Source organism: Triticum dicoccoides, chromosome 1B (genome assembly GCF_002162155.2).
Source record: "Triticum dicoccoides isolate Atlit2015 ecotype Zavitan chromosome 1B, WEW_v2.0, whole genome shotgun sequence".
Classification (NCBI taxonomy): domain Eukaryota; kingdom Viridiplantae; phylum Streptophyta; class Magnoliopsida; order Poales; family Poaceae; genus Triticum; species Triticum dicoccoides.
This window is the reverse complement of record NC_041381.1, coordinates 619,297,906-619,307,162: the sequence shown is the minus strand read 5'-3', so window position 1 is coordinate 619,307,162 and position 9,257 is coordinate 619,297,906. Positions and strand designations below refer to the sequence as shown.

At 47.9% G+C, this 9,257-nt stretch overlaps 1 protein-coding gene across 1 annotated transcript; it reads right to left on the bottom strand.

The window, feature by feature from the left end:
• Positions 1-4,628: 4,628 nt before the first annotated feature.
• Positions 4,629-6,373, bottom strand: LOC119349160 (phospholipase A1-II 7-like). Its single transcript, XM_037617170.1, has 2 exons — positions 5,595-6,373; positions 4,629-5,467 (listed from the first exon to the last, which is right to left on the bottom strand). The coding sequence occupies exons 1-2, from the start codon at positions 6,288-6,290 to the stop codon at positions 4,859-4,861; spliced, it is 1,305 nt and encodes a 434-aa protein (XP_037473067.1). The 5' UTR covers positions 6,291-6,373; the 3' UTR covers positions 4,629-4,858.
• Between the last annotated feature and the right edge of the window lie 2,884 nt (positions 6,374-9,257).

Sequence of the window (9,257 nt, the reverse complement as noted above, 5' to 3'; positions counted from 1 at the left end):
ATTTCGATTGAGTTAATGGATGCCGCAAAAACATGCCCTCAACTGGACCCTTCTCGCTTACCCGAACACCCTCTGTTGAACATGATATACCTTCTCCAGTAGGCGGGCATGGCCATGGTAGGCATCCATGTCAGGTTTGAATGAATTTCCCACACCATATGAATGTTGTGTCACGTCCAGCCATTTATCAGCCAGTTTTCACCGAGAAAACTCTAAAAAATGCAAGAATTATCGAAAACTTAAACAAATTGACATGGTGCTTGATTTGATCATAGAAGGAGGTGGGAAAATTAGGCCATTTGAAGGATGTTGAGAAACAATGTACCCTCAGGTAGAGTCTTCTAGCCAACCCGAACATCCTCAATTAAACATGGTTTACATTTGGACATTCTTAAAATGACCCCGACCTTTTCAACCAGGTGGGCATGACCATCATAGTCATCCATGCCAGGTTTGAACGATTTCTGACACCGTATGCAAGTTGTGACACGTCTGCCCATTTATCAGGCGATTTTGACCGAGAAAACTCTGAAAAATGCAAAACTTGTTGAAAACCAAAACAACTTGGCATAGTGCCTTGAATTGGTCATACTAGAGAACATCCCACGCGTTGCTGCGGGAATTTGTAGCACCGTATGGAAGGGGGGTTTATGGAGTGAGAAATTACCGTAAAATGGAAATATATAATAATATCTTGCAGAAAAAAGAATATATAGAATGGTATGAAAAATCAGAAACAATTGGGTTATTATAGTCGCTAGATGTAAAAGATTAAGTTTTAGGACATCGGCATAATTAAAGAAAAATCTACTAATTATTTCAGCATTTCCTTCCTTAGGTAACAATCTAAATCGAATCTAAGAAAATACTAATGTTATTGGCGGCCGCCCTAATGTAATTTAGGGAGCTATGAAAGTTTGAAACGACAAACAATGAATTTTCTTAGTCTGATGATGTTTCTTGCAAAATAAATGGGCAAGTTAAATGAAGTCATGATTGAATATCAATTGAGGACTACCAATTTATCTACATACATAGTAAAAATAATTGCGATACGAATCCATAAATCTATTGTTTTTGGTACTCGACAGAACATGTTGGTAGTAACCTGATACTTGATTTGAAAAAAAAAGGCACAAATATTTTTACCCAACATAAAAGATTCTCTCGGGTGTTCAAATGTAACAAAAATTCATTTAGTTGCATATACCAACTGGATTGGATCCTTCCTGCATGGTACACGATAATTGTGAATTAGCATATTCATAGATGATTTTGAGCCCGTTCACAATTGATTTTGAGCAAAATATAAGAGAACAAATATGAGATGTTTGATCACAATAATTGCTACAAAAAACTGAGAAAACAAATGCTTCTACGTGTAGCATTGCAAAAGAAAGAGAACACATCATGGCCCTGAATATACATATACAAAACAGGAATCTAGCAAGTAACAAAATTATCAATTAGAAAACCAAAAAATACGGTTATATAATTGATTGTTGATATGTATTCCATACATTGATGTGCACTGTAGTTCACTAAATTAATCATACAGAAGAAGCGAGCAAAGATATCCCCAAGCTTCCGGAAGACTTTCCATTGCAGGTGCTCCTGGACAGTTCTGATAAAATAATCTTATATGCTCCACCTGATGACAAAAGCAATACAAATAAACATCCTTAGACTGAAACATAACTGTTTTTGACTTTCCGTTGGAGCCAAACTAAGGCCTGAAATTAAAATGTAATTATGAAAAAAGAGAACAGAGACCGCCACTAATCACCACAAAATCGAGATCATGCTCCTTCCTGAGAATGGAGGTTGCAACTTATGCCCAATTTTTCTTCCTGAATCAGCGAGGTCTTGCTGATGTGAGAGAATAGGCGTTCCCAGCGACCATGGGTAATAGCCCTGGAGGATGCAAAGTTGCAAAAAAAAGCACTTACTCAGTTACTCGTGACCAGGCGAGACCTAGTTGTGATAGTACGAACCAACAACAAATCGAGCTCATCTTTCCTCACGATCCGGTGCAAGAAGTGGGGGAGAAAAGCGTCGGGAAGGAGAGAGAAGCCTCCTGATGCGGCCCTCCTCTCGGACACGGCCCCCCATCTTTCCTCATGATCTGGTGAAAGAAGTGGGGGAGAAAAGCGTTGGCGGCAGGGAGAGAAGCACCCTGATGCGGCCCTTCTCTCGGTGCTGCATCTTGAAGAACGCCGTGCAGGAGCCGCTTGCCAGATGGGAGATTCATTTGTATTGAATCTCCGTTTTGTGTTGTTCTTGGCGGACTTTAGGTCAGTGATGGGGTGGACAAACAACATGTGAGATCCGTCTCCCTCCTTTGTAGTGAATTTGTCCATGATGCTTCTGAGTGGATTACAATTAAGAGGAGCTCAGGCGTCACTGGAGGAGATTAAAAGTTGAGGAAAAGGCTGGAGAAGGAAGAGTCACTTTTGTGGGGAGAGGAGAGAACAGACGATATAGATCGGAGATGGCTGGTCCTCTGTCAGTTCGGACACTGGTAATGGAAGGGACGACGTGGCATTTGACTTAATACTTGAAACACTGGTCAATTTGTTGTGGGCTCCGCTTGGAAACTTCCAACGAAGAAAAAAAACCTGACGTGGTCTTGAGTGGGACTGTGTGATGTGGCTGGATGTGATTGGATGATGACATGGCTATGCTGCATGTTGAGATAAATGAAGTAGTGGAGGTAAACTTCTTAAGTATATAGGATATAGGATAAGGCATGAAAAAAATGGGGCCATTTCAAGCATGTCAGGAAACTACGTGCTCTTAGACAGAGCCATCTCGCCTACTCAAACACCTCTGTTGATCATGTTCTAAGTTTTTCGTTTTCCATCTTTTGTAGTGCGTCAAATATAACGCTAAAAAAGAAGACTTTGGTTTTCCTTTTCAACCGGGCTGGTTTTTTCTTCGGTTTTTATATTATTATTTTTTTCTTTTCTTTTTTCTGTTCACCGGTGACGAGCCACCTACCAAAGCGACGATGTCCCCGCCACCACCACTGACCACGTTACCCGTGAGGAGAGAACAACCACCACCCGCGGGGGCAAATCCCAGGCCACGCCCGACCACATCTACCCGAAGCACAGGCTCCGATCCGTGTCAGGCCTCAAACCTCCCCCGTTCTGCGTGCGGCCAGCATTAAGGGCACCCGCCCAGCCCCGCGTACTGTCGGTCCACATGCAGGAGAAGAAGGGCAACTCCACCACCTTGCGGTATCAGCAGGACCCAGCGCAGCGCCGTCGATGCCCCCGCAGGCCCGCATCGCCTCCCTGCCAAGCTGAGGCCTTGCACCCCCCGACCAGGCAGAGCACCACAGCCACCATCAGCAACAACTGCCGGGGTGAGACCGCAGCTTCCGGCCTTAGCCACCTCGGCCCGCACGCCCTGCCGGCCATGACCAGCCGTGGCCCGCAGGTGTGTGTCTTCCCCACCGCCGGCCAGCCAGCAACAGGCAACCGACGAGGGAAACCACCATAAGACCCGAAGCCCCCGGATCCAGACCTGGATGTCGGACGCCGCTCCGGGACGCAGCCGCCGGGCCTCGATCAGCCGCTCCACTGCCGTCGCGCCGCATCAGCCAGCACGCTGCTGCCGGGCCTCGCGTCCGCCCGGCGCCTCTGCCCCGGCAGGGAGCCCCGCGCCCACCGCCACAAGGGAAAAGGGGAGAAGGTGCCCCGCCGCCAGTCACCTTGTGGGGCTTTGCCCTGGCGGCGGCCCCAGGGGGGGAGAGGAGGACTGGGAGTGGAGCTCGCGCTGCCGCCCGGGTCGCCCGGGGGGGAGGGGGAGGGAGGGGGTGTGAGTTGCTGGAGTAAGAATCGGATCAAACTCATTTCTTGGGACTACCTGTGTCATTAAGTTATATAGAGATCAAAAATCTGACGACCAAAGTCATTAAGTTATATGGAGATCAAAAATCTATTTTAAACGAATTAAGGAGCAAGTTAGGTTCTAAGATACTCCTAGATAATAAACGCGTACATGCCCTTTGATTGATTCAGCAAACACGGCCAATTTCTAGCATATAATGGATTTCACTCGATGCCAAGGAGAAGCCTGACACCTGGCATCTGATGGTTGGGACAATTTTCATATAGGGCAGCTTCAATTAATTTACCCACAGAGACGACATGTATTGTGGTGGTGTGAGTTTTTTTTTTTGCATATTGTGATTTCTGAAATACTGTTCTTTTTGCGGGTCTGAAATACTGTTTTATATGGACATATGATGTGGCTAGAATATCCTAACACCAGTGAGATGCTTTTTGAATCTCAATGATATGCGATTTTAGTTCACCCTATTTCTGTTAATCATTTACCCAACCTCTCAATGTAGTACGTATGGCTTCCATGAGACCATGACTCTTGACGACCAAAGTCATTAAGTTATATAGAAATCAAAATCTATTTTAACCGAGCTGTCTTATTTAGTCTTTTTGCTTTGGTTGATTGATCCCGAACCAGCTTTCTTTCTTTTCTCGGGACTACCTGTGTTCGTCCAACTCAATTCACGCACCATGAATCGGCTAAGTACATGTCATTAACACCAAGAACATGCCACTTTAGATTAAAAAAGAAGAAGCTCTTTTAGACACGGGATATGACATTTTTAAAAGCAATGAAGCAATGCATAAGTACATGATATAGCGAGACTTGTAGGAGGCATGAAATAGAAGGACAATAACTGAATGATCGGCCAGGCCGTCATCTGCTACAAATATTCACGCCCGACAACATGATTGAAATGCAAACACACAAGCAAGCACAAGAGCATATATAGTACATGCCGAATCCATAGGCAACAATGTTGTATACCGTCTTAACCACTTAACTATGCTTCTTCGAAGTCATCGAGTTTCCACTGGCCATCGGTGCCCTTGACCATGCATTTGTTTTTAATGACCCACCAGCTCCCCGGCACTGGGTATTCGTCTGTCAGCAGGTCGATAGTCTTGTTCACCAGCGCCACGTCGCGGGGAACCACTAGTTTGAAGTCCGCCTTGTCGCCATGATCCCCTGCGACACCGTGCAGGTACAACTCGAGGACGTGGTGGGTCGATATTTTGTGAAACACGTAGGGTGACCGGTCCGTGTCAATTACGATCGTTGCTGTCGCGCAGTCCACGTACCACATTAACAACACAGAGGGAGGGTTCTGTGGCACGAGGTCTTTGGCGTTCGCCACGTGGAGTGCCCGCAGGAGGTGGAATGAGTCGAAGGCGGACTTGAACGTGGGGTTCCCGACTCGCGGGCACGCCAGCAGTATCGCTGTCACGGGGCACGGCGGTTGCTTCGAGTTAGGGGGCACGTTGACGTCGTTGGCCACCATGTCGATGGCGGTGAGGGTGGCGAGTGACGCTCCAAGGCTATGGCCGGTGACGGTGATGCTGGTCACCTCGTCCTTGTACTCCTCCATTAGCCTCCCTACCTCCTCGAGAACCTGCATGTGTGCGTACACCTTTAGTGAAGACAAATTTCACCTTGAACAATTCCGGCTGCTGGTATGTTATTAAGCCTAAGATTGAACTGGACAATATATATATATATATGAAGTATGCAAGGCTCACCTGCTCTCTGGCGCTGGTCTTGTTGTACATGGAGTTGTTGTCACTGGACGTGTACACGGATAGGAAGCCACGGTGCACCTTGGCGTTCTTGTACTCTTCGTCAGCATAGCGGCCCAACACCGGCGCGGCAGACACCTGAAGGAAGTGCTTGTCTTCCTCCCACTCCAACTCGTTCTCGGTGCCGCGCCACACCACGACGATGTCACGCCTCCCCAGTGCTGTAACTCCCTCGTTCGTCGCCACCGCCACGTAACCCATCCAGTTGGACGTCGGAGTCCCCTCGGCCTTTCCCAGCGGTTGCACGAACAGCGCGTTGGTCACCGTTGGCACGGATGTGGCCAACCTCGATGCCGTTGATCCCCCGCAGGTCGCGTAGAGGAACTTGGTGACCTTGTAGTACTCAGGGTGGGTCACGGTGGAGGCGGCGAGAAGGTGGTCGCGGCTGTACAAGCAGAAGCCGGCGTGAGGTGACCGCTTCTCAAGGTTGAACACGTCGTGGGCGGCCGATGCGAGCTCGCCGTAAGATATGATGGATTGTCGGAGGTCGTAGTCCAGCGGGTCCAGGAGCCCAACCCACGAGTCCGAGCCCTGGAGCTCGCGCCACCGGCTGGCGATGTTTGCACCTCCAAGCTTCGGCGCCGGCGATGGCATGGGCGCGTGCGCGGTGGGCGCCGTTACTGGTAGTGTGTTGTTCATTCTCGCCTTGTCTACCTACGTACTCGTAGGCAGTCGCACTATGGCTATGTGTTGCTCTTGGCTAGCTAGATTTGCATACCCTTTCTGCTTAGTTGGGCCTCTATTTATAAGAAAATGGCAATGCTCTTGATCGAGGGATCCTGGATAAGAAGATGCTACCCTTTTTGGAAAATAAAAAAATAAAAAAAATGCTACCATGAAGAAAAAAGATAGAAAAAATGTTACACCTACAGTCAATCTACAAAATTATTATGGTGGATCGTTTATTTATCAGGTATCTGAAAAAACATGTATCATCACTCACTTTCATCAAAAGCCATTCGATCTTCATCCAACGGCTCAAAATAGATCGGCCACTATTCATCTTTAACCTCCACCTTCTTCGTCTCACGCAGCCACCGGCTAACCCTAGCCTAACCGCCTACCTCCGCCTCACCGCCCCACCCTCCCCGCACTGCCGTGCTGACCACCGGCCCAGCCATCCCTATAATCCCTGTCACACCAGTGAACAACTCTGATGACCTCCTGCACCCCCACCCCTAAGATAAATAATGGGGTTGTGGCTTCACCCTAAGATAGATAATGGGGTTGTGGCTTCCACCTTAAGATAGATAATGGGGTCCGGCCTCCACATCTCATGCACTCGGGACGAAGGAACGAAGAAGGAAAAAGTGACCAACGCAACAAAAAAGGTACCTTAGAAATAGAAAAACCGTTATCACCGGACATTCCTTAATACCCCCCCCCCCATTCCGGGTGGGGCCCTTCCTCTAATTTCTGCAACCATAAAATCCCACACAAGCCACCTCGTTAATCATGTACCATATCATTCATATGTGTAGGATTGCTCATTCAGATAACCCCCACCCCTCTCTTCCACTCCCCCTTCCACCTAGATTGACATGGACTGAGGTCGGCCCTGTGCCGTAGATTCAGAACACCCTCCTTCCCCTATTCTCCACCTATGTTGACAACCGGAATGGGGGTGGAAGGGGGGCTTGTTCGTGCGTAGTGGTAGGTTTCTTGTTTCTTTGCTTCTGACAAATAATGAGGCATTTGGATCCAGATTCGACGACTACTCCAGTCCTTTTCTTTACCCTCGAGTTCCTGTTAAGGTCTACGAGGCGAAGTAAGTATCTTGAGTGATGGCGGCTCCCATGCCATCGCATACCTGCCAGATCATGGCGTTGTATAGCTTCGGATGCTGGCTCTACCACCGGCGTCGGCTCGGTCTCTTTCTTCTCTACTTTATATTCTCTGAAGTGGATGGTAGCGGTGTATGGAGGATTTGGTGAGAGCCTCTCTAATAATAATATTGATGGGACCTGGAATTGGGAGGAGCAAGCTCCCTGTTGGCTCTCTCTTATTTACCTTCGTGGAGGCGCATCAGGAAAAGCTGTAAATCTGCGCTCCCGCTCTTCCGAGCTTTGGATCCGTGGGGATTCCCATTGGCCTCGGTGCATCAGTGTATTCTTCATCAACCTTTGCATCAAACTTCGCGCTGGAGCCGCATATCAACCATGGAAATGTTTAGAGCGTGCGATTTAGGCGACTAGGGTTGTTCCCCAGCTGTTCCTTGCTTTGCTCGCTTTTTTTGATGCCCCCTTCTTCAACCTCTAGTGTGGAGGCCGTATTCTTGTTGCCCAGAGCTAGCAATGTTGCTTCCGGAGATGGTGGCTTTTGCATCTCCGGTGAGGTCGCCATGGTGATCGAAACCCAATTGTGTTTTTCCTTTTTCTTGAGGGCTTCTAATTGTAGAATGGAGGACCAATGTGTAATTTTCAAAAAAAATTCAGGGTCCTTTGTGTAGAGCTGTAACACTTTTGCTAATCTAACACCAGATTCGGGATCCTCGAAGTCCCTTCTGCCTGTTAAAAAACTGAGAAATGCCATCTTTCACTTCACAAACCAATGGGTATCGGAGCAGAGCATATCCATTTTCTGTCAATCCAAGGGGCGATGTTGCAGTTGCAGCCATCAGAGGCCAGATGAGACGACCTAGCTAGCCGCCACCTCCCAAAAATCTAGGGTTCCTGTGCCTCCCGTCGGTGCCGTCGCCGGTCCACCCTGTCACCAGTGGCCTTAGGGCCAAGGGGGCGGGGTGGATCCCGACCCTTACCGGTGGGAGGGCTCCATTTTTAGATCCTTTTTTCGAGTTTTGTTAGGGTTTTTGTCCTGCTTAGGAAGGTGAGATGGCGGCGGCTCCCTGAAGATGGAATAAAGTCTCCCCACCTACTCCCTGTTCCGTTGATACGTCTAGCATCGTCGGTGGGCGTGTGGAGGTGTGTCTCTGGCGGATCTGTCTTTGCTGGATTTTCTCGGATATGTTCATCGTTCATCTATGTTCTTGTGTCTTGAGGTTGGATACTTCAGATTTACACTCTTCATCGGTGGCGGTTGCTGTTCTGGTGCGTTAGTTCTATGTGGCCTTAGCATGACAACTTCCCGGCTATCTACTATAATAATGTTTGCCCGGCTCTGGCGAGGGAGGGGCGATGACAGCAGCACGCCTTCGGCTCGCCTCAGAGCTTGTAGTCGTCACTACGTGGTCTGCGGATGGGATGTAATTTTTATTTTTTTCTAGTGTACATTGTACTACTATTATTGAAGATGAATAGATCAATATCCATTTTCGATGTTTGAAAATCTATGTAGATCGAAGAAGATCCTAGCCAGCTACAACATCACGTTCATGCGGTCACTGCATGCTAGCTGTGGCAAAGTATCAATAAATGGTAGCACCACGTTACTAGCAGATCGAGCATGCATACGTGTTACACACTTTTTATTTGACGCTGTAATTCGTCTGAGGAGATCAAATACATGATTAACTCTCGGATTTGCATGTGGCAAGGGCTGCTGCAATGCGCTGGCGTGGGCAACATGGATAACTCATAATCTGAGTGTGTTTTTAGGTGAAACTTATCCCATATCTTTGGCAATAGTGGTCATCAATGTGTGATGTTT

Excerpts from the sequence above, each read along its gene's own strand:
- LOC119349160 (XM_037617170.1), bottom strand. The coding sequence starts at position 6,290 with ATGAACAACACACTACCAGTAACGGCGCCCACCGCGCACGCGCCCATG. Across the intron at positions 5,468-5,594 it reads AGACCAGCGCCAGAGAGCAG|GTTCTCGAGGAGGTAGGGAG; the intron begins GTGAGCCTTGCA and ends GCACACATGCAG.